General features: G+C 31.1%; 1 protein-coding gene across 1 annotated transcript in view; it reads left to right on the top strand.

Moving 5' to 3' along the window:
- LOC134720761 (uncharacterized) overlaps positions 1–27385 on the top strand; it is an 83093-nt gene that overhangs the window by 47932 nt on the left and 7776 nt on the right. The window contains exons 7-20 of the mRNA XM_063583243.1: positions 75–978; positions 2855–2958; positions 3840–4040; positions 5530–5731; positions 6541–6731; positions 9551–9739; positions 10547–10609; positions 12121–12246; positions 12858–13547; positions 13841–14236; positions 16477–16617; positions 20351–20572; positions 21253–21453; positions 24090–24211. Of these exons, the coding sequence (XP_063439313.1) occupies positions 75–978; positions 2855–2958; positions 3840–4040; positions 5530–5731; positions 6541–6731; positions 9551–9739; positions 10547–10609; positions 12121–12246; positions 12858–13547; positions 13841–14236; positions 16477–16617; positions 20351–20572; positions 21253–21453; positions 24090–24211 (3752 nt within the window). The remainder of the gene's footprint in view (positions 1–74; positions 979–2854; positions 2959–3839; positions 4041–5529; positions 5732–6540; positions 6732–9550; positions 9740–10546; positions 10610–12120; positions 12247–12857; positions 13548–13840; positions 14237–16476; positions 16618–20350; positions 20573–21252; positions 21454–24089; positions 24212–27385) is intronic.

Here is a 27385-nt window from a genome sequence, read left to right as displayed (position 1 = left end):
GGCATTTTCTTATGTAGACGTTAATACTAAATTGATATGCCTAATATTACTATTTTCACTGTTTATTCCAACAGAATGCAACAGAACGCTGTCACTTACCAACGATAACATTACCAGTATTGACTACCCACAGCTTTTTGTTCCATGGATGTATTGTGTAATTAGTATACGTTTACCATCGGAGTTTCGCATTCAATTGACCATAAGAGATATTGATATTCCAATGAAAACAAACGGAGAGTGCTTAAATGACAGTTTAAAAATTATTTCAGGAAATATAATTGATACCTTATGTGGAAATTTATCCGAATATTCTTCAGAACAATTGTTTTATCAATCTTCACTATCAGAAGTGGATATCATTTTCTCTTCAAACTATTTACACGAAGGAAGAGGATTTTGGATTGAATATTCCAGCCATGTTTCTTGCTCAAACAAAACTTTTGTAAACACTTCAGGTAATGTTTATAGTGATAACTTCCCGAACAAGTACTCTAACAACCAGGATTGCTTTTACACAATTGAATTATCCAAAACTAACGGTCTTCTAGAACTTGTTTTTGAATCATTTTACACAGAAACCGTCAATGATGCCTTTTTGAGAGGAGATCTATGCAATTTAGACTACTTAGAAATATACATAGATGATAAAGTAGAACGAATATGTGGTCAATGGAAAGGAAAAGAACACACTCTATCCTTTCGAACAGAAACAAATATGATTATGCTACGGTTCGTCACAAATAATCATGTTACTCGATCTGGATTTTTTGCCACATGGCAAAATATCTTGCAAAATATTACCGTACCTCAATGTAGTTCAACATGGATCGAGCGAGAAGAATATTTGTTCGAAATAGTTCGAAATCCTTTGACGTGGGAAGAAAGTCAAACTGACTGTCAACATAAAGGAGGTTATCTGGCAGCTATCACTGATATGGACACTCAATTAATGTTGGAAACATATCTAATTCAAAGGTATTTTCATTTTTATGGTACCTTCATTAATTCCGATTGTGCAGTTATGAACGAAAAAGAGGACACGTATACTTTATACATAAGCTCCATATCAATGTCTGGGATCTGATTTTGACCCGGTTCTTGTTTTGGGTTAAGTTGTTATCTGTAGTGTTTTTGTGAAGTTTTTTTTACCAGTAGGCGTCATTCGTTCTTTACTTTTCATCAAAATCCTCTCCAACAAAAATACAAGGCCATGATAAAAATAAAACCATGACTTTGTAAATTATCTGCTGATAATGTAACAATGTCCTTTTACATAGTGTACAAGGTGAACATGCTTAACTAAAATAAAGATTATCATATACTATTAAAGGGAAATATGATATGACTTAAGACACAATGTAGAAATAGAATAACATGAAACGCTGTAACCAACAGACGATAACAAATAATTAAAAAGGCAGCGGACGCCCAGACAACGGCACCGCTGGCTTGTTGAGAAAATAAATTGATTGAAAATAACGGACATTAAATGTCAATGATGTTTAAAAAGATAAGTGTCAATATGGAAACAAGTTGCATGAATGTATCAGTAAGTCACATAGGCTTGAGAAAGTATTATTGAAACATAAGTATAACAAATTAGTTAAATTTTTAAACTGTCGTGAATTTGAAATCGAATCGTCACTAAAGAATATAAAATATTCTTAAGTTATATTTAAACATTTTTTTTGGTTAACCGAATTCATAACAATGAAAATTCAATAAAATAAGTGATGAACTAATTATTGCTTTGAAGCGAACGATGAAACGACTTAGAATCCTTCAGAATTTCTTTTAATTAACCTCCATGAATAAAAGCAAAGTAACCTGATATATAACTCCATAGAAAAGGATATATATATATATATATATATAGTTATTTACAAAATAACAACCTACAATAATGTGCTGACTTCGTATTACTTATTTTAATAACCTTGGCTTTTGCATGATATCTTTTGTTGGAGTAGTTAATTAGCTGTCATCAAGTTATTCAAAGTAATATATATAAACCTGAAAAGTTGTATCCTTTGTGAGATGATCATTAATGATATAGAAATAACATTTAGAACCCTTGTAGAATTTTTTCACGTTGCATATTTACAGAGAAGGAACACTGCCATTGACACTCTTTCGAGTTATAAACATGATTGGAACGACAGAACAGATGCATCATCAATCTGCATTTTAAAATGAAATAACTCCACATTAAAACTATTGTTTCGCCTTGTTTTTAATTAGATTAAGAACTTAGTATTACCATTCTGTACAAATAATTAGTTATTTAACATAAGTATATAATATAATGTTTTATAATACTGTTTTGTGCATGCCATATATCAATATTCGAAACAAACAATAAAATTACAAATTTACATCATAATCAAATCCCACTGAATACCTACATTGAAACTGATACAATATATCTGTTGTAACAGGATTAAAAAAAAAAGTGTCATCTATATAATGATAGCGTTATCTCTTTATTACAAAATAAAAGACATAAAGCAATAGTTCATCTCGTGTGGAACTATCGCTACAAATACTATTCATTTAAACAACATATAGACACTGATGATGTACGAGTGTGTCTACGAAACGCGAATATCTACAATAACTATTTATTGTACTTATCGAAATGTTTGCAGTGACAGCAAATATATACTAAGTTCAAGTTCATAAAAGTAGTATCATAGACATGTATATACAAATTCTATTGATTTGATTTGTTGCTGTAGAGAAGAAAAATAAAGGTATTTTTGTCAACAACCAATTGTTGCCGAGTAACATAAATGAAATAAGGAAACACTGTAATTAATAAGATTCAAAAATATATAATTTATTCTTTCAGTCAAAATTGTACATTAGAATTGGATGCGTTTTGGATTGGTGCCAATGATATCATTACTGAAAATCATTTTATGTGGGTAAATGGACACCCTGTTGAATTCGAATGTAAGTTATAAGTAAAAAGCAAAATAAAAAAAAAAAAATGAACTCAGAGGAAAATCAAATCAGAAAGTTCATAATCAGATGGCAAGTCAAATGACAAACCAAATCAATTACGAACGGACAAGAACTGTCATATTCCTGACATGGTACAGGCATGTTTAAATGTAGAAAATGGTGTATTAAACCTGGTTTTATAGCTCTAAACCTCTCCCTTTGGTGACAGTCTCATCAAATTCCGTTATATTTACAATTATGCGTGAACTGAACAAACATAATAAATAAGTTAGTCATGATATAGGTACAGCAGTCATTTATTGCATAATATGGGATGGATTTGAATAAATTAAGGCGATTGCAGTTTCTCTGTGAAGCTAGCTAGTAAATCGACTAGGACACATCAAGATAACAAGCCAATACTGAGGGAAAAGCATACACTTCTTAAGAAGCGAAACATATTGATACGACAAACGCGTGTTTCGCCTACAAAAGACTCATTAATTGCGATCAAATCAAAGAGCGCTTGAAGGTTGAGTAGGAATTTGAAAAGAATTGAACCATTAATCTAAAAATAATTGAACCAAATACATGTAAGACATCGTTGGCTTAGTGTTTCGCCGATTGTCAAAAAACAATTGAATATTAAGAGTATCCCACACATGATCTTGAAATTACGAATGGAAGCCCAATGTTAATCTCAATAGAAAAAAAAAAATCGTAGTGTATTTGTGGATTGGACAGATATTTTAGTAACCATAGTTAATTTTATCATTATTCGCCATCCTCGTGGTAAATATACCGCATTATGATCTGTAACTGTTAATATTTTACCTTATCGCCTTTATGTTTCATAATAAAACCATGTCTATATCAATTTTACTATTCAGATTGGTTTCCAGGTTGGCAGGGAAACGAACACTCAAATAAACAGCCAAGTGATGATGGCTTTTCAGACGCGGATTGCGTTGAAATTCGTCGTACATTCCATAACATTCATAAAGGTACATCTGAAGCTGAACACTTCTTTTGGAATGACAGAAAATGTTCCACCAGGAATCCGTATATTTGTCAAATAAGCAGATTCGACGGTATGTTTTTGCATGACTTTTTATCAAATATGTACTGCTATTATTGATGAACTTTGATCCAAAACCCCCCTTTCTAAAGTTAAGAAATAGAAAGAAAAAAAAAAAATACAACAACAAAAATGCAACACAAAAATACAGACATAACTTAAAACTTTAATGTTATATTTTTAAGTGGATTGAAACCAAAGTAAAACAAATATATAGAAAATGTTTGAAATAGATAATGATTGTGCCTGCCATATTAAATACCTCAGAGAATAATCCATGGCCTAGGTAAAGCATACTGTCATATTTAGTTGTCTTTCTGTAATGAATAAACTCATCATAGATACCAGGACTAAATTTTGTATATACGGCAGACGCGCGTTTCGTCTACAAAATACTCATCAGTGACGCTTGAATCCGAAAAATTTAAAAAGGTCAAATAAAGTACGAAGTTGAAGAGCTTTAAGGACCAAAATTCCTAAAAGTTTTGCCAAATACAGCTAAGGTAAACTATGTCTGAGGTAGAAAAGCCTTAGTATTTCAAAAAATTCAAAATTTTGTAAACAGTTAATTTATATAATATAACCATATCAATGATTATTCATGTCAGCACAACAATGCTGAATACTGGGCTTGTGATACCCTCGGAGATTTTATTTGTCATTGCTTTTAGACTTCCAATTGTGTTCTTCAGTACCGAGAGGGACGAAAGATTCGAGAGGGACAGTCATAAATCGAAAATAAACTGACAACGCCATGGCTAATAATGAAGAGGACAAACAGAAAAACAATAGTACACATGACACAACATAGAAAACTAAAGAATAAACAACACGAACTCTACCAAAGACTTATTCTTGTTTGCCCCAAAGCTTTAATAACTTTACATGAGAAAACTTCGATTCAATATATTGCTTGCTATGAAAATATCCTTCAGTTCGCGAACTTATGTTGAACTTCATAAAAATATCAAATATGTATGTAGCATCAACACCCTTGATATACAGAGAATGGTAATTCGATAAAGCAACTATGAAAGCTTTGTAAATCAATTTACAAACGAGTTCCTAATCGTTTTAGTAATGCTTGATGTTTATTTGAAGAATTTATATACTGATTACTTGCTTTGATAGATCATTGTATCATATTATATTGAAACGGGCATTATTTTCAGATGACATTCAACCTCTATGAACATACTAAAAGCGATGTATGTTTATCTTTTAGCATAACCAATGTTGACAAAAGCCTTAAATGAATAACAACCCATGGTGATACATTAATTTTGCATTTAGGGAGATGTAGCTGGATACAAAACCGTATAAAACCTACCATTTTCTACGAAAAATTACTACAAATTCAGGAATATGGCAGTTATTTGTCACATGTTTGTTGATTCCATATGTTTTTATGGACCTCTCCTTTTTGAAATCATTGTATTTTTGTTATATATTTTTTAAAAGAAAATTGATATCTTTTTATTCTACAGTATGTTCAATTGTAGATGAAAAATCCACTGTTCTACCACCTACAGTACAGAGCTACATGTATTATCTGAATTTAAGTCAACCAGATGTCAATATTACAAGCCCTGGGTTTCCAGAACAATATCCTAAGCTATCTGATATCAATTATACCATTACAGTACCCTCTGGTTACAATATTGCTATTAAGTTTCATCACTTCAATATAGAATCGTCAGATTCGTAAGTAACCATTTGTTTTTAATAACAGTCACATGTGTGCGATTCAAACCTAAAATAACCAATAGTCAAGCAGGTTCTTTAACTTCCCCCCCCAGGTAAATGGAAACATATAAACCATAAATACTCGTTTCTCTGTGGTATGTTTGTTGCGAATTTCTACAAAATGGAAAGATCAAAGCGATACGGAAATTTCATAATTGAACAGTCACTTTTTCACTTCATTGACTACATATATTCATCGACAAACTTTCCAAATCAACGAAATCTCATTGACATTGTCTTTCAGTGGAAGAACTTATGTTTCATGTACAATTTATAATGAAATTCTTCTTGAAAAGTTACGGAATTAATTACATGCAATCGATCAAAATATTTAATGATGCAAAACCGCGGGAATTTCTGATGAATAACTTTAAAAAGTGAAATTAATTATATACAAAATATACAAAATATTAAAAATATCTTAACTGTGTTGACTTGCGTCTAATGCAGACCAGTTTCTTATAGTATAATATACTTAGGAACTTCATATTTTATCTATTTTATCGTGTATATTTCTTGAAGAAGATTTCTTTCGCACTTATATTTCTCGAATTTCTATTTGACATTTCTGTCATTTTCTATTACCTTTGCAGCCGTTTTTTACTCTATTTGAGCTCTATTTTATTTCATACAATCTTTTTTTCCATTCCATATATTTGATACAATAAAAATATTATAAATTGAAAATAAAAACATTTCAAATGTACTTAATGTTAATAAACTAATATAATACATGATTACAGATTAAAAATAAATCCTTTTTGCAGATGCATCTACGATAATTTGACATTAGCCTCTGTTGTCAGGACTGACGAACATAAAACAACATGTGGTGACTGGAATACGAAATTAAAGAAAATGACTTGGGTATCTGAAACAAACATAGCGATCCTACGCTTTAGAACAGATAAATCTATATATTGGTCCGGATTCTCTCTGACAGCTTCAATTTACAGGTGTAAGTATTATGAGTTCGTTCTGCATTAAAAAAGGTATAAAACATAAGGTCAGAGTTATTGATGATACAAATAAACAATTATTTACGTAAGTCAATATTTATATGCGTTTCACGTTTCATTAATAACATCAAAAACTTGACATCAAGTTTGTACTTTACTAACAGCAATAAAAATGTAAAAACCTTAAAAGTTGGGAATTTGTATATTGTATTTCTCTACTTTTGTATTTTAAAACTGGCAACCGTAATAAACATCAAGGATTTTTAAACAAAGTTTCCTTATACAATCATAAAAGATGGAACACCGATATTTTATGGTATTTTCATGCTGTTGTAAAGATTATACGATGCACAGTGAAACTTATATATCTCATTCTTACGTAATTAGGAAACCTAATTGACCTTATTTTTTCAAATCATTACATGATTTGCAATTTAGATTTGCCATAAGATACACCTACTAGTAACCTGTTTAATCCAGACACATTATTATGTCATGAACAGTTTCATATGATTAAGGATTGCTGTTATCTTCCAGATATGATATCTTAAATAAGAAGCATGATTTGAATAATAAAAAATGTTTTACAATTACTAGCTTAATATAAGTTGATATGCAGTCTACTGTACACCCAATCATTACCTTGCATATTCTTTTCATGAATTGTTCAGGAGAAAAGGATATGTTGATTTGGTCCAAACATTCTAATGGGGTTCGTGATGCTCATTTTTTTATTTGCCATTCAAGAGTTTTGTGGACGTGTTGGTCTGTTTGTCGTCATACTTTTTTCTGTGATGGCGATGTTATTTTTCAAATGATATAATCTTAGACAAAGATTTAATAAGTTATCAATTGTATGCAACGAAATATTTAACTATTTTTTATTATATAAACAATTATCATATACACTGTATTTCTACAGTTGTCATTGACTTCACAAGTACAAAAGCGATTCGATTGTGAATGCGTTAGCAATAAAAGTTATAAAAAGATTTCACAGTGATTATATTTTTCAGGGTAGTTTGATAAAATAATAGATAAGAATCTTAATGTTGTAATCACTATTGGCTGTATTTAAAAAAAAAATATTTTAAAACATAGGACTTTGTCTGAATAATGATCATACTTTTATGTAAATATATAATACATTGGTTCTCGTCAACATATGAGTGAACATAGATGAATAATTAAAGTAGTAGTTACAAATACATTTCTATTTTCCCTGGTGAAATTAAAAGTGTTATATTCATATCATAACATACTTTAACTATTTCAAACATAACAGGCTTTTGATAACACAGAGTACATTATCAAACAAAATACCTCGGGGGGAAAATTGGACCCTGTTATTTCACTTCTTTATTAACTTTGATTGAGATGGTGTTGAATAAACATTCAGGACATTCATACAGACTATGCACATTAATTCACCGGGATTCTGTTTAATTTTACAGGATATCAGGCATTTATCAAACCTTACTAAATTCACCCTTAACCTGTTAAATTATTTAATGGTATTGTTTTGCATTTATCAAATTTCATGATGTATATTCAGTTTATATTCACAATTGGGTTTGCATCCTCATGAGTATATCAAGTTTTTTTAATTGATAATTGTAGTTTTCAAGATTAATAAACAAATGCAAACGTATGTCATATTTTTCAATGTAATAATAATCCCAACGTGCTGATGAAATAAATAACATATTCATCTACTACCTTTTTTTGCTTGTTTTGTAACACTGACAAAATTATAATCAGTTGCGACATTTCTCATGTGTGTAAAATGATTTAGATTAAATTTTGATTGAATTGACTTGGGGGAGTTATTCGTCGTCAATCGTTTTCCTCATGATGTTGGTAGTTTCTTTCAGGCGAACTTTGAATGTCCTCTTGATATCTTTCTTTTGGGGCCTCAATACTTTATATTTTGGGTCCTCAATGCTCTTCAACTCTGTACTTGTTAGGCTTTATAAATGTTTTTGATCTGAACGTCACTGAAGAGTCTTATATAGACGAAACGTGCGTTTAGCGTCTTGAATTATAATCCTCGTACCTTGATAACTACTTCTATCTCTTGCTTCTAACATGTATCATAACTAATACGTTTTAATTTATCAGTTCGGACTTATTAATCACAAAAGACTGAGCCCAAGTTCAGGTTAGGGAACTGTTTAACGTTGCAGCTCTTCTATACCATATAAAAAGACTGAACTAACTGAGAGTTCATCCTAGTGAAGGGTATGAATCATGGCTCTACATGCGTGAGGTCCTGATTATATACCCCATATAGGAATTTGAAATTTGTGGATTTATTCTACATAAATTTTGAATTTTAGTCGTTATACCGCATAACTATTTCTTGATGTGTGTTCGATATTTCCGCCAAAATGTCACAGAAAAAAATGCAGAACAAAAAACATTCAAGGTAGTGTGGTCTGGTTGGGGCAATTCGAATCAGATAAACCCAGTTAAAACAAAGAAGTTGGGATATAATTATCGATAATATTCTAAAATTCACATTTTCTTATAAATAAAAGGACAACAGGGTTGACCAAAAGTATCAAAAAGGATTATATATAAGATTTCATGAATTATAAGTATTTTGATTTTATTATGATTTGCCAATATTCTTCATATGAAAACTCAACATAATCAACCAGTATTTGCCAGGTATTGTAAGTCTTTTCGTTATTCAAGATCATAGAGAAATATCTGTTGGACGAATTGGTCATCAATGTAACACGGATCTGTCTCATTTGTTTAATTTTTCACAGTTTGTATATCATAACATAATGTTTTCTTATATATCATATAGATGACTATTGTGATAGCTTAAATGGTACATCATTTTATCTGAAACCATCAACATGTATACAACCGTTCCTAATAGATGTTACTTATCCGAAAGCTTTTGACTGGTGTGGAGGATTAAAAGCAAATCTTTGGTCAAATTTGTCTGTAACGGCTGCGTATCTTATAAGCAACTTTGCGGTTTTATCTGATAGTAAGTGAGACAACTAGTTAATAAATGTATTTATTCAGGCTAACCAAAGTTAAACATTATCGAAATTGAGGCTTGGCTATATTTTAGAATAATATTATATTGAAATTCTTCAAATTCCCTCTCTTCCTTTAACTTTGCGTATCATGTTAACAAGCTTATCACTATTAAAAATTTAATCAAGGTTAACATGATAAACACCGTTAAAAGAATGATCACTGAAAAAAAAAGAAACATTCAAACTTTAAGTCAAGAAGGAAAAAAACCAACACCTTGTTAGACGAGCAGAAAAATAACATGAAGACAAAAAAAGTCGCACATATTCCATCAAAAACTAAATACGAACTCTAATGAATAGAGGTCTAAATGTCGTGTTCCTTTTTGCAAGTAAATTATAATCATTAAACTTTTGTCAGGAACGGGATTCAGATGTGGCTGTCTATGAGGGTAATAAAAAAAATAAAAAAATATGGAATACATCCGTCACCGTCTATAAAAGGCAAAATTGTAAAAACATGACTTTTTTTATGATTGGTAACATATATCAATAGTTGTATATAATGGAATTTTATGCCCCTGTCATACAAGTCAGAGGTTGAGCTATATATTTAACCAGGTTTCATCCACGATTTAATACATAAGAAAATGCCTGTACCAAGTCAGAAATATGACAGTTGATATCCATTCGTTTGGTGACGTTGAGCCTTTGATTTTGCCATTTGACCAGACTTTCCGTTTTGAATTTTCCTGGAGGTTCGCTATTTTTGTTTTTTTTGACTTTTTAATGACTGAATATTTTGTTCATTGCAGATCAAGCTGTTTATACAAACGAATCTATTTTCATATGGTCAAATACAAATGCACAACACAAAGGTAAACAATAATATTTGTTCTTTTAGATGTTAGATACATTTTGTTTCAAACACTTTTGAAGATAATTAGGCACTACAAATATTATTCAGTTTCTTCTTGTTTCGTAATGACAAATATTAATTTCTCTCTGTGAAAACTAATAACATTCTGAATTTCCATATATTAAATTATTTATCTATTGATTTATTTTGTTAGTAATGTATACACCGCTGCTGTTTATTTCGTAAAAAAATTTGAATTTTAGATATTTAAACAATTCTAAATTTACATGGTTTTGTAAAATTTTAATTTGAAAGACATCTTTAATAAAATTGAATAAATGTTCATAATTTACCTTAAATCTATCATATAACTGTCTTTCAATTCAATACAGTTTTATTTTTTTTTTATATGAGAACGTTCTCCATTGTCGAATCTGTTCACAATACCAGATTTCGACTCTCATTAAATAATTAAATGATTTTTTAGCATTTATAACTTATACATTTAAAAAATGACCATAATATATATTCAATCATCAAGTATACACATTAAGACGTCTTCCCTCTTGGTGTTCATCTTTTAAGATAATTTGATTAATGTAGGAAGACTACTTTTTGGTTGAATGTTGAAATCCTTTTATTTAAAAGCGTTAATATTGGATTAGATACGGAGATTTCGTGAGGTATTATTTTATGAATGAAAAGTAACGACTTTGTATAACAACACCAGATTTTTTATTCTCAAATAACTGCTATAAAGACTTTCATAAGTGACGTATGAACTAAACAATAAATACCGAATTAAGACTATTGATAGGCTTTTAATTACTAGTACTTGAGCAACACCACGGGTGCATATGTTGAACAGGATCCGTTTACCCTGCTAGAGCATCTCCAGTTTTTGGTGGAGTTCGTATTGCTTAGTCTTTAGTTTTTTTTATGTTGTATCTTATGTTCAATTATTTGTCTGTTTTCCTTTTTACTTTCTAGCCATGGCGTTGTCTTTTAATTTTCGATCTATGAGTTTGACTGGCATTCTGATATCTTTCGTCTCTCTTTTACGCATTGTTTAGTTTCTGATATAATCCTGGTACTTTTGATAACTATTTACACCACTGGGTCGATGCCACTGCTGGTGGACGTTTCGTCCCCGAGGGTATCACCAGCCCAGTAGTCAGCTCTTCGGTGTTGACATGAATATCAATTATATGGTCATTTTTATAAATTTTCTGTTTACAAAACTTTGAATTTTTCGAATAACTAAGGATTTTCTTACCCCAGGAGTAGATTACCTTAGCCGTATTTGGCATAACTTTTTGGAATTTTGGATCCTCAATGCTCTTCAACTTTGTCTTTATTTGGCTTTTTAACTAATTTTATCTGAGCGTCACTGATGAGTCTTATGCAGACGAAACGCGCGTCTGGCGTATGAAATTATAATCCTGGTACTTTTGATAACTAATCAGATATTAAAATACATTTTTGATGAAATACATATTGAAGTAATATTTTTCTGTTTTTCCTTTTTAGGTGACACATGTGAAGTGATGCAAATAGTCCCAGCAAGAGGAACAGGTCAACCAATTATATCTGTTCAAAGTGTTCAATGTGATATAAATGCATCATTTGTCTGTGCTTGGTCCATTCCTGAAATAAGTAAGTACTGGGAATTCACTCATTCGTGTCTGTACCAATAAGTAAGTATGTAAGAACTAATTACAATAAGATTATTAATATTTGTTTAAACCGCTTAAAATATATTTCCCAAACAAAGCCGAGTTTGCAAAAATCTTGTCTTTTCAATTCGGTATATATCTTACGGCATGCAACTTTTCTGTTTATGTGAGTTTATGTGAGTTATCGATTGAGTTTTAATTTAAAGTATTCATTTAGTCTCTTCTAGTCGATTTACGAAATTTGAACAACGATAAACTACTGTCGACTTTATTTCAGTGTAAAGATACTATATAGTATAAAACCAAAAGTTGATCTAAAATAACCAATGGAACAACTACCCAACACACGTGAATCAAAACAGTTCTGCGGTCATACACATTTTGTCAATAGGAGTATGATACATAAATGTCTTAAAACAAATCAGTATCTTGCGCTTTCATTGAAAACAGCTATAACAATATCATGCTTTTCAAGTAAACAACTAAAGATTCCACTTGATTTGGATAACCTTTATCACTGCACTTTTATCGTAAAAAAAAGTGATAGGATTCATCTGAATAAATATAAGATAAACATCTGTTTCATTTCAGAAATTCAGAACTCTACTGTCAATTGCACGTCTGATACTGGTGAAATTTCAATGATTAAAGATGATAGTGTACATTATGACAACAACCGTGTTAAAACATACAGATTTCAAGCGCCAAAATATCACCGTATTGTATTAGAAATAACATTCTTAGATTTAGAATATCAATCAAATTGTTTATATGATGCTCTGATATTTAGAGGTTTCAAAAACGTTACCTCTTTGTGTGGGAACATGACATCTCATATGCCGAAATATTTGATAACTTTAACGAACAATGCATCGATTACATTCCGAAGTGACGAAAGTGTTTTAGGAGATGGATTTCATTTCAAATGGACGTTTGTTAATACAATTAATTGCTTTGACATACAGTCGTACGGAAACTCTGGAATAATTAAATCATTAAACTTTCGCAAACCTTTTATGGATGAACGCTTTTGTTGTTCTGACATAAATACACCTACTGGCTCTAGAGTGATTCTACAAGTTTCTTATTCAAAATTTTCTGCTGACGAATCTTGTGTCAGCATAATTTATACACCTGAGGGAAAATCAAAACAGTTCTGCGGTTATAAACAATTTCGATCTGTCTCTGAGACAATAATTTCTTCCAATAATTCAATAAATTTGTGCCTTAATTCAAAGCAGCTATATCAAGATGATGGTTTCCAGGGAAACTACTATATAGGTATGTATTAAATGAAAAAGGATATAAAACTTGTTTTTTTATTACTAGATTAATGTATTCAAATAAGGATGTTTTCGATAACTTTTCAACAAGATGTTTCAAATGCACGAAACATATACTAATGTTCGCTTTATATAGCTTTCTTATTTTGTTCATTTAAGTTTGAATGATCCAATGAAAATTACAACATACTAGTATCTTCAATGTAATAAATATAGTATTATATTCTGTTTTTGAAACGACATTACTTTATTTTTGTAATTTATTTTTTACGTTATGATTTTTTTCTGCAGATTATTCTCCTACTCCCAAAGTTGTTACAGCAAAACAGCTTCAACCAAATTCTAGTGGAGAGATTGTTAGCCCGCATTATCCGGACTTTCCACCACTAAATATCGTTCAGATAACAAGTTTAATTGCCCCAATTGGATACCGAATAGATCTTAATATGTCTTCTTATGTTCGGAAAATGAATGGAAACTGTAGCTTATCTAATTTAGAAATTATTGATGATACACTTGGAAAATTCAACACTATCAAACTGATGAACTCATCTTGTGCATCAGATGGAAAGGAGCAAGTTGTTATACAATCAAATCTAAACAAATTGAAAATAATTTTCAAAGTTGGTGCAGAGACTGCCGAAAGAAGTTTGAGCAAATATAGTGCCACATTTTCTGTAAAACCAGGTTAGTTCCTTTAATGTCTTAAGTGTACACCAATCAGTGGTCTGTACATTCGCATTAACCAATTTTTAGATAATGAGCTTTTGTGTGTTGAAAATATCGGACAATTTTGTAAACAAAACGAGTCAAATCTCACTGTCTTTCAATCGTAGAAAAATAAGATAAAGAATGCATGGGTTGCATTAATGCTTAGTTTTTACGGCTAGGTACCAGATGATATTTATAAACACGATAATTCGGCACCATTCCTCATGCATAGATATATGACAGGATATATAAACCATACGACACAAATAATTATAGATGTCTAGTGGTTCATTATGATAAACTTAATCACTTATTTTGTTAAAATCATCCTAAACCAGAAAAATTGTAAATACAGTCAACATGGGTTATTTAAGATCAGTCGTCAATATTTAATTTCAGATCATAAAAAAATAGATTAAAAGACAACCACTGATGCAGATACTTTTAGTTCTCGGCCCTGTTACTCTTAATACTGATAGAACAACGACACAAATCTGTAAATGACAATGGCTTCATAAAACGCCGGTATAATTGATAGAAAACAAAAATTTAAGCAAAAAAAATATAAACTAAATTCCTTTTTAAATATTGCACCAAGAATTCATAAACGTTTTTCATTAATATGACTCTGCATGTCTCATTTAGTTTTGACATACATGATAAAACAAGGTTCGGTTGTATTTTCAGTAAGAAAATGTTGAATATTCACTTTTCTTAAGGGATCATTCATAAGGAAAACAAATAAAGACAACAGTAGTAAACCGCTGTTCAAAACTCGTAAATCCATGGACAAAAAATAAATCGCGGTTACAAACTAAAACTGAGGGAAACGCATTAAATATAAGAGGAGAACATCGACATAAGACAAAATCCGATCGATGAGAATAACAAATATAACATCAAAACCAAATACATGAATTTGGAATAGAAAAGTACCGTGACACGTCTTATAGTAATGTGAATTCACAATCAAATATAAGTGAAAAACAAACGACACAACAGAAACACAACGTTAAAACATAACACACTCAGAAAAGAACTATTATATAACAATGGCCATATTCCTGACTTGATACAGGACATTTTTAATGAACAAAACGGTGGGTGGAACCTGGTTTTGTGGCATGCCAAACCTCGCACTTTAATGGCAATGTTAAATATAACATTTAAATGACAGCATAATATTACAGGACTACAATACAAATAAATTTGAGAAGATATTAGACAAAGAAATACATGAATAATAGCTAACAAAAGGCATCAGGTTTAAAATTCAATACGCCAGAAACGCGTCTAGTCCACATAGACTTACCAGTGACGCCCAGATATAATAGTTCGAAAGTCAAAACAAGTCAAAAATGTTATCATACCTATCAAATAAAGGAAACAGTAGTTAAACACTATTTTAAAGTCATAAATCGATTGAAATAAAACAAATCCGTGTAACAAACTTAAACCGAGGGAAACACATCAAATATAAGAGGAAAACAACAGAAACACTGAAGTGTAACAAAAAAAGAACAACAATGCAACACAGAACGAACTATAAGATAACAACTGCCATACATCTTAATTAAACGTGAATAAATAAAGGCAACAGAAGTATACCACTGTTCAGAACTCATAAATCTATGAACAAAAAACAAAATCGGGGTAACAAACTAAAACCGAGAGAAACGCATTAAATATAAGAGGAAAACAACGACATAACACTAAAATGTAACACACACACAGAAACGGACCGAGCATCAAACAAAATCCCTAGCGAATTACAAATATAACATCAAAATCAAATACATGAATTTGGGATAGACAAGTACCGTGACACGTCTTAAAGCAATGTGAATTTACACTAAAAAATAAGAGAAAACAAACGACACAACGGTAAAATGTAATACACACAGAAACGAACTACAATATAACAATGGCCATGTTCCTGACTTGGTACAGGGCATTTTTAAAGGAAAAAATGGTGGGTTGAACCTGGTTTTGTGGCATGCCAAAAATCGCATTTTTATGGCCATGTGAAATATAACATCAAAATGACAACACAACACCACAGGACTAATAAGCTATAAATATGTGAATTAACTAATCGAAATTGATTACACTTAATATTCGCAGATTTAGCTTTAAAAAAATGAACCAACGATTTACTTAAGATTCACGATTCTTGATCAATATCAAATCATCGGAATGAATTTTATTCTTTTTAGATATTGACTACCTTTTGAAAACAGAAGCATATCCAAACACTCCCTTTGCTGAATGCTCCAATAAAAGTTGTTTAAATGGAGGACATTGTCAAAATGTATCAATCGAAGAATACATCTGTCATTGCCCTGTTCATTTCACAGGTAGGTTCATATATATACATTTCATAAGATAACATAGATATATTGCATCTCAGATTTGGATGCCAATCGTCAGTTGTTATACATATTTTTGTAAATTTGTGTAGAATAAAATTTTAATCTTACACCTATGTTTATTTCTACATCTATTGATTAAATCGTATACAGAGAAACCAATATTGCTTATGGTAACCCAAACTCTGTGGAAAATTTATTCTATTTGTGAACTAACTTTTTTTTCGTAAAATCAAAGCTGGCTGAGATTATCCGAATATTTGTCTTTGCATATAATATCAAACAATATGAAAATATATCGAAATAATGTAAGATAAAATAAAATAAATAAATAATATAGCATTTTATTGCATAGACATACATTTCCAGCATCATCTGTCTATACGATATCAGTTGGTTTTATCAATTAGTTTTAATAGCTTAACAAAATGTTTTTTTAAGATTATTGTTCAAGTTATTATGTGACATTCGTGTCTTATATAATCTAAACACATTGTATATTTCCCATAGACTGTATACTGGTAGGATTACTTCATCTGTTTTAAGGTGTGCTTTAAATCATGTTTTTTTTAGAAATTAAACGCTTGTGAACTACTCCAAATAACTTGTATTCAGTAAAATAATATGCCATTTATGTTATCGTGAAAGAGGATCATACTGATAAGATTTATTTGATGTGTTAATGTTTTAACGTTTGATTATGCCATTTGATAAAGGACTAGTTTCATGTTGGAATTTTCCGTGGGTTTCGGTTTGTTTGCTAATTTACTTTTTTATATTATTTTTGTACATATTCAGTTGATAGATTAAAATATTTAGATATTATTAAGAAACTAAAGCCCCAGTCACACTAGACCATGATCGCACACGCTCACCGCGATCTAAAATAAATTCAGATCGTGGTGAGGTCGCGGTATCAGCGGCATGAACATTGAAATTTTGTTGCTTTCACGATGATACTGCGTCCTCATTACGCTTCTACAACGATCTTGCTACGATTATACCACGTTATCACCACGCTTATTCAGCGACCTCAATACGCTTATCAAGATGTTTCTACGCTTATCACGTTCTCACTACGACCAAACCACGAATTATCCGATTGCAACACGATCGTACCACGCTTCTATTAAGATTGTAGCACGTTCTTACCACGATTATACTACGTTCATACCAATCTTAACACGTTCTCAGCAATCATATCAAAATCTGTTTCATATCAATACAGTTGCATTACTTCTATTTCTGATTAATACGTAGATTTCTCGGAAACAATACAGTCATGCCACCAAAATCTACTGGAACACGTAGACGTGGTGGTAGGGTTTGATTTAGAGGTAGAGAGAGCTCTGATCAAAGATGTCGGAACGACCATTACAACCAGAATTAAAACCTATTCCTGGTCCATCATTCTCAAATGACGATATTTTAGTGAACGATAGTAGATATGACACAAATGTGTGAATATGAAAAAAAATTAGAAGATGTGGTATGATTACCAATGAGACAACTCTCCATAAGAGACGAGAATGACACAGAAATTGACAAATATAGGTCACCGTATGGCCTTCAATATATACAAAGCCCATTCCACATAGGCCTCGAAATGACAATGTAAAACAATTCAAACGAGAAAACTAACGATTTTATTTATGTTCAAAAAATTAATGAAAGACATATATGTTACACATTTACAAACGACAATCACTGAATTACTGGTTCCTGACTTGGGATAGGCACATACATACATAATTTGGCATGGTTGAACATTTAGATAAAATGAACAAGAAGTCCCTATTACATACAGACAAAAAAAAACCTGGAGAGATTTAATATATTTTATGTGAAAATGATAATAAGAATGAAAGTCGTAGTATGAACGTAGTCAGGTTATAGGAAGAACGCAGTTTGGGCGGCAAGGTCGTGCTAGAAACGTACTATGGTATTAAACAGCGTTATAAAAACGTGGTATAGTCGTAGTGGAAGCGTAGTTGTGTCCCGCTGAGAACGTGATGGTCGTAGTGAGGTCGTAATAACGTCGCTGTGAGATCGTAGCACAGTATTTTCGAATAGAATCACGCTTTCGCTATTGTCTCGCTACCATGGTACAGCGACCTTTGCGATCTTACCACGATCTAATTGCGCTCTCAATACGCTTTTACTACGACCGCACCATGATTGTTTGAACATGTTCAAAGTTGACCACGCTCATCATGATCATCAAGACCTCACGACGACCGTACTACGACCTTACTGCAATCTGCACGATCGCACTACGATCGTCAAAAGTTTCATTTTTTTCATAGATCGTAGTGCGATCGTGGCCTTGTGGGACTACGGTATAAGGTTCTACAGGCATGGATCCAGCCATTTAAAAAAAGGGGGTTCAATCCGAGGATAAAGGGGTTCCAGCCATATGTCCCCATTAAAAGCATTGATTATCTAAAAAAAAAAGAAGGAAGGTTGGGGTCCAACCTCCTGAACCCATCCCTTGGATCTGTTCTTATTTCCTTATGAAACTGTATATATATCTTGATAAGTTAGATTTTTTTTTAAGTCACACTGGTTAATAAATAGCAGTGAATAATTTTTTAAAGCAGTGAAACATATGGAATTAATGGATATTTTATAAAAAGTATAATATAAGCTCTTTGATTTTAAAATCCATTTATATTTTGCCCAAATGAGTAACACTAAAACAGTCAAATTGTTCCTAATCCCTTTTAAATATTGTGTTATACTACTTATAAATAATTACAAATATAGGTTTGATTATCTCCACTTGAATTGAAATATTTCTGCATTTGAAAAATCATGGTATAATCACAAGTATTTCTTTTATAAAAAAGTAAGCAAGTGTAGTATTCATCATGAAATCACGAAAAACAATAAGATGAACTATTTTAAGTAAGTTTATTTCCATGGAAAGGATATTAAATTTTCAGCATTGTCATCATGTACAAATATTTCAAGTAATTTCATATCGACTTTAACCGTTTTAATAAGATTGAGATACGCAATGTGTTACTATCATATGTCAATATGTTATTGTTTATTATAAATTTGATAATACTGTGAACGACAAGCGACAAAGTTATCTCATTCGAGTAGTAGTATTAATCATATATGGATTCTTAAAACTTCTCAAGAACTGCTGGATAACTGTTTATGTAATTTATTCTAACATAACTTTTGATTTTATAACCCTGCATACCCCACCACACTATAGGTTAAATTATATTTATTTTGAATAGACATTGAACGACAAAATGTCTTTTGTGTGACGTTTGCATTTTCTGAAGCCCAACACACGAAACAAGGAGTGTGTTTTTTTTAATTTGATAGATGCTTTTTGTGTTTTTGTATATGTTTATTTGTCTTGAGATTGTAACACGGATGACTGCTGTAATCATTTTTTGACTATTTAACCGATTATGTCTGTTTTGTTCATGCATCTTTGTAAAATTAACAGAATTTGTTGCGACTGTCATAAAAGTGAGAGGTTTGGCTCTATAAAACCAGGTTCAATCCACCATTTTCTACATTTTAAATTGCCTGTACAAAGTCAGGAATATGACAGTTGTTGTCCATTCGTTTGATGTGTTTTATCCTTTGATTTTGCCATGTGATTAGAGACTTTCCGTTTTGAATTTTCATCGGAGTTCAGTATTTTTGTGATTTTACTTTTTATTCGTATAATCCTGATTCTGTATTTTATAAGGGATGTTTTGTCAAGTTTCCTGGTGCGATTTACCTGTATGCCAACATGGGACATGTGTTCTTGGTAATGGCGGTTATAGTTGCGACTGTGATAAAGACTACTGGGGAGTTAATTGTGAAATAACGTCGATTCAATGTGCTGCAATGGTATGTTCGGGTAATGGTGTTTGTATAGTGGATACCATTTCAGGAAAGCCATGTAGCTGTAACAAAGAGTGGACAGGTAATAAGATGAACATTTAAAAATAATAACAGAAATGACAAATTAAAAAAGAAAATAAGCCATCTTTATACTAATTATAGCCGTAAACAAGGCATATTGCATCAATCTATCAGTTTTGTACCTCGATTAAGATCTTAAAACTAGTATTAAATTTATTGTAATGGAGTTTTCAATACTTGTAAGAAAAACCACTATGTGAGACAAGTTTAAAAAGCACACATATATAGGTTGATAACAGACAGACGTATTTGTGATCAAGTTACTAATGTAATTTGAAAGAGTTATAATACGGTATGATGTTAGAAACCAAAGAGCCGAAAATGTGAAATGAGACATGAGCATACCTTCATCTTCACAGCAACATAATTATTATTGTATTTATAAAATATTTGCTCAAATTATTTCAATTGAGATGCAAAATTTTCAAGATCTAGACGCTATATATATTCTTGTAAAACGCTTGCTGTTTAATATATAAAAAAATGAAATATAAAACTCCATAGAACATTCTTTGTTAAAACTGGTGATCCGGAAGGGTCGGCAGTTATTTCCTATTCAACTAGTTACTCAATTATTCACATAATTTTACTCATCAAAATTTAACAAATCTTTAAATCATTCAAATATTCTAAACGTTGTTTAAATTTTAAGTTTATCTCTACTATTGTTTTTATCTTTAGGTCAAAACTGCAGTATTTATGAGAAGCCCCATATTACTACGCAGTCAAAACGAACACTTATGGACGAGCCTATTTGGATAGGAATGATAACCGTTTTGCTTTTATTAATTCTCTTCGGATTGGCCCTTTTAACTAGACGTAGATGTAGTAGATACTTCAAATGTTGCGAAGATACAGATGAAATTCTTAAAAAACAAGCAGGTAAGTCAGTAAACCATTGCTTATCCCAATGTTTAATGGTAAAATCTCTATCGTCCTTGATTTCATGAAACTATATCAAATGAATACAACGGGTCGTGTAGGGTGAATGCCTAGTACCTACAAATGTAAACTTGTGTATCTGAATCTTGCTTGGTAAAGGTTATTGTAAAAATAAATATTGAAAATTGTAGCATGTACTTTGCATGGAATATTTGAGTAACAGATCAACTTAGCTGTATTTGATATAACCTTTTTGGGATGTTTAGTTCCCAATGTTCTCGAAATTAGTGACATCATCTTCAATTTTATTTGGTGATACTGTGGATTCATTTATTTTTGTGGGTACCAATTTTCGTGGATTACGGAAAACTTGCATGTTCGTGGATATTCAATTTCGTGGTTTTGACAAAGTCTGCATACAAGCCTATAGAAATTTCGTTATTCGATGAACATATAATTTCGTGGTTCACCTGTACCTACGAAAGCCACGAAAATTGGTATCCAACGAATAGTAATGAATCCACAGTAAGTAAAAAACATAAAATTAAAACAAAATAGGTTTTGCGTACAAACTAATACCCTGGTATCTTCGATGATGTTTTACAGATTTAAAGTTACATTTAACACACGTAAACATAATAGTTGATCCTAAACAGCACTACGCAAATAAAAAGTGCATACTTGATTTAATTTTGTTAAAAGACATTTGAAGTGTAATTAATACGGACTTATTTTCAATAACGTTTTGCGATATGGGTTAAATAAATCAACCATGATTTGAATAACGCATTTTAAAAGCAATGTAAAAAAAAATGAACCCAACCATATACAAAACAAAGAGATTATTTGACCTAAAGCACTATCATACGTTAAACAGAAAGTTCGTTATTTGTAGCATGACCACTAGGCAGGATGGTGTGAGGTAATCAATACCATAATTAGGGTTTTTCATTATAAACACTCTTGCTTATTTATCTAAAACATGACTCAGTGTTACTAAAAAAGTAAATATGATTGATCAAATGACATCTCATTATCAGACTATTAGGCTAACAAATCCCTTAATTACGTTCTGAGCATGATTGATATAAAAAAAATCATTTGTTAATAAATAATCATTCGGTTTTGTAAGCAAATATAAATATACTATGATGATACTCAATTTTCACTTTATTTATGTAATCGAAATAATGGTATTATTTCATTTCGGTATTATATTTTACAAAACAAAGACTTCAATATAAATCTTGTATATCACTTGCAATACTTATATAAACGTTATGAATTTATCTAATTTATGGTTTTGATGTGATGTTTTTTTGTGACGTTCGTTTCGATAAATTTTTGATTTTCTGTTTGGTGTTATGACGACATTTTCTGTTTTATTGTCCATGACGTTGACATATTGTGTTTTGTTGTCCATGGCGTTGACATATGGTGTTTTAATGTCCATGGCGTTGACATATGGTGTTTTAATGTCCATGGCGTTGACATATGGTGTGTTAATGTCCATGGCGTTGACATATGGTGTTTTAATGTTGATGGCGTTGACATATGGTGTTTTAATGTCCATGTCGTTGATACATGGTGTTTTAATGTCCATGGCGTTGACATATGGTGTTTTAATGTCCATGGCGTTGACATATGGTGTTTTAGTGTTCCATTTTCGTTGTCATTTTCGGGATGCATCCAATATATCCGCATCTTTTTGAAATCTACAGGTAGATAAAATCTTCTCTTCAACAGAACATAATAATGATGTGAAAACCAATTACAAATTTGTTTGAAAAATAATTTGACAAAACGTAAACAAAATTGGAACAGTTTGTGTTTCTTCCCGTTGATATTTTCATTAGGCATACAGATACTATATTAATTTAGGAATGACTGTAATATTTTATTTTGTCTATGAAAAAATTAACATAAAAATGAAAACGAAACGGTTATTTAAAAGACTGCACCACCTGTAGACGGTTATTTGTAATAGACAGAACCATAATTACAGTTTTTCATGATTATATAATTCTTAATTTCATTGTTAAGAAGTAAATCATTAAAAAAAATGATGGCTTCACGTTCAAATGACAAAATTATGTCTTTGAGCTAAGAAATAATAAACTTTTAGTCAAAGAGAGGACATTTTTATGCCCCACCTACGATAGTAGAGGGGCATTATGTTTTCTGGTCTGTGCCTCCGTTCGTCCGTCTGTGCGTCCGTGCGTCCGTTCGCTTCAGGTTAAAGTTTTTGGTCAAGGTAGTTTTAAAGAAGTTGAAGTCCAATCAACTTGAAACTTAGTACACATGTTCCCCATGATATGATCTTTCTAATTTTAATGCCAAATTATAGTTTTGACCCCAATTTTATGGTCCACTGAACATAGAAAATGATAGTGTTAAGTTCAGGTTAAAGTTTTTGGTCAAGGTAGTTTTTGATGAAGTTTAAGTCCAATCAACTTCAAACTTAGTACACATGTTTCCTATGATATGATCTATCTAATTTTAATTCAAAATTAAAGTTTTGACACCAATTTTACGGTCTACTGAACATAGAAAATGATAATGCGAGTGGGGCATCCGTGTACTATGAACACATAATTGTTCATTCAAAGTTACATTATATTTGTATATTTTGACAGAAAATGCTATTCCTGCGCACAAAAATTATACTCCGTCCACACAGGGAACACCAACAGGAACCAGTACATCAGCTACGAAATTTAAATTTGAAGAAGATTCGTCTAACTTTTTAAAAGTAGAGGTGAGTACATCTCTGGATTCAAACAATAAAGACATTTAAAATAGTGTTTCAACAAACTCTATTTAATTCGAATTTCTTGATGTATACATACTGCGAAGAAAATAGTTAAGTTATAACTTGTAAGAGACAACGAAAATACTAAAGTGGCTTAAGAATAGTGCATGTGTCGGTACATAAACAATGCAGTATTACTGTATTCAAGAATGTATCTAAAAGGAACAAACAAGTATCTAAAAAATAAAGTCCAATTAACCGTTCATATCAGATACAACCCAATAGGTACTATAAGTATTCGGTTAATGCGAGCTAAGATAATCAAAACCCGTTTACATAAATTTTGAAATCGATCGTGTTTCCTTAAAAAAATCCAAAAGAAAACGAAAGGAAAACACAAAATAATGCAAATTGGTTACAGTTTTAGAGATTACAAAAATGTCCCATTAGCCTAGTATCATCACATAACGGAAAATGCAGGATTCCCTGATTATCTATTTTAACAGATATATCAAAAAAACCAGTATTGATTACAAATAAAATGATATTTATTACCATGCCGGAAACATAAATTTGTAATTTAAAAGGCTGCATTAAGTTTGAATATATAGTTTGTGTAACTATTGGTTAGTCACGATCTTTACTGATTCTGTTATTTAAGAATAAAATGATGTGGTATGATTGCTTTTTGCAATGAAACAAATATCCACAAGAGACCAAATGTCGAAGATGTTACCTACTGCGATTACCAAACGGTCTCACCGCATTGTAATTTATAATAATAAACTCATCATAGATACCAGGATTAAAATTTTATATTTACGTCAGACGCGTGTTTCGTCTACAAAAGACTCATCAGTGACGCTCGAATAAAAAAAATGTGTTAAGGGCCAAATAAAGTACGAAGATGAAGAGCATTGAGTACCAAAATTCAGCTAAGGTTATATTTTCCTGAGGAAGAAAAGCCTTAGTTTTTCAAAATTTCAAAGGTTTGTTAACAGTTTATTTAAAATCATAAACATATCAATGATAATTCAAGTCAACACAGAAGTGCTGACTTCTAGACTGGTGATATGAAAGGCCGCAGCATGACAAAGTATAATGCAAAGCAAACGAGAACTCTGTTTTATGTAATCACATACTGTAAACCAACTTATTTTCGCGAGCGATTTAGTTTCGCGACTTTCGCGAGTAGAAAAATAACGCGAAAATAAATCGTCGGGAATATGTAAAATTCTGTTGTTACCTTATTTAAAAACACCAAGTCAGCTGGAAAATCGCGAAATTAAATAGCTGCGAAGTGGACTAGAAAGGATCAAACGCTAAATAAAGTATCCGCGAAATAAGTTGGTTTACAGTATGCAATATAAATCATATTACTGTTAGATAGCCGAGTATTTTTTTCTAGTATGTGGTTCATGAATAATTATATAAATATAAAAAAGAAGATGTGGTATGATTGCCCATGATACAACTATCCACAAAAGACCAAAAAGACACAAACATTAACAACTATTGGTCACCGTACGGCCTTCAACAATGAGCAAAGCCAAGTATGTATTTCAATTGGAAAAATACAACACAAATTATTTTTAGGATGGAAAACATCATTTTTTTTTTAGAAAAATAAAGAAAAAAGTAGTATTACAATTGCAAGATATTTCTCAATTATAGGGGCATAGGCTGACAAATTAATGTTAACCGATTTAGCTATAATTTGACCTTAAAGGTGGTACCTAACACTACAGGGAGATACTGTTTAAAATTGTCTAACTGTTTTAATCACGTTGTATTTTGAATAAAATATAAAGCTTCTCAATGATCAAAATCAGTGTTGGTCTAACTGCTATACATCCAATGAAGTTTTTCGGAGAAAGTGTGTAGTTCATTTCAGGCGAGCCAAATTAATTTTAGTCAAGGCGTTTGGTACCACCTTAACATAATAAAAAAATTATCTAAATTAGAAGAAGTCTCAAATAAACAATATATGATGCATCAGTTCTTTTATATGTAACAGCATTTCGTGTTAATTTTAGTTGAGACACCATCCCATTAAACAATGATGTTTCCTCCGAAGACTGAAGACGGTTAAACTATCCGATAAACACAATGTAGATATCTATAGATAACGGACTCGTGTATTCAATTATTGTAGGTTAAAAAAAATATGTAAATCGTCATTTTCATCTGTATAAGAATGAGTTTTTGTGAATCATACCAGTTAACCAAAAGGTGAAACCTTGCTTCTCCTTTATTTTTTTCCATCTTAATTATAAACACGCATAATGCATGCGTTTTCCAGTTCTCACCAAGGGGTTAAATTGAAAGGCAATTTGATACGGATATAATGAGTTTGAATTATTTACCCCTGCAAGTACATAATTATTTATTAATATAAAAAACAAGTTGCGGTATGTTTGCAAATGAGACAATTATTCATAACAGATCAAATGATAGAAATGTACATATTTATGTAATCGAAAAGCCTTCAACGATATGGTCATTTTTTTAAAATTTTATGTTTACAAATTTAGAATTTTTCGAAAAACTAAGGATTTTCTTACCCCAGGAGTAGATTACCTTAGCCGTATTTGGCACAACTTTTTGGAATTTTGGATCCTCAATGCTCTTCAACTTTGTATTTATTTGGCTTTTTAAATATTTCGATCTGAGCGTCACTGATGAGTCTTATGTAGACGAAACGCGCGTCTGGCGTATAAAATTTTAATCCTGGTACTTTCGATAACTACTTCAACAATGATCAATGTAAAACAATTCAAATGAAGAAAACTAACGGCCTAATACATAAATACGATGTGTCGTAGCTTATTTCAACAGAAAAGACCTAACCTGGCTACAGTTGTCGAATAAGTTTTACTTTTAATGATTGAATTTTTTTTTATATATTTTAATATTTCGTAGCTAATGTCCCTTTACAGCAGTGCGAGACTCATGCTAATTAAAAACAAGTGTATAAAATTACTTTTTCTTTAGCAACATACAACTGAAGCCAAAACGACATAATGTAAGAATTTTAAATGAAAATTATTCACACAAAAAAAGAACTGTATAGTCATAAATGTTTCTCTATACTAATTTTTTCAAAGTTTGTTGTGTTTTTCTTGGCGTTTTTCATTTTTTTCAATGCATTGCCATCAAGGGATCTAAGTTATTTGCTCT

Source organism: Mytilus trossulus, chromosome 6, assembly GCF_036588685.1.
Source record: "Mytilus trossulus isolate FHL-02 chromosome 6, PNRI_Mtr1.1.1.hap1, whole genome shotgun sequence".
NCBI lineage: Eukaryota > Metazoa > Mollusca > Bivalvia > Mytilida > Mytilidae > Mytilus > Mytilus trossulus.
This window is presented reverse-complemented; position numbering and strand designations above follow the sequence as displayed.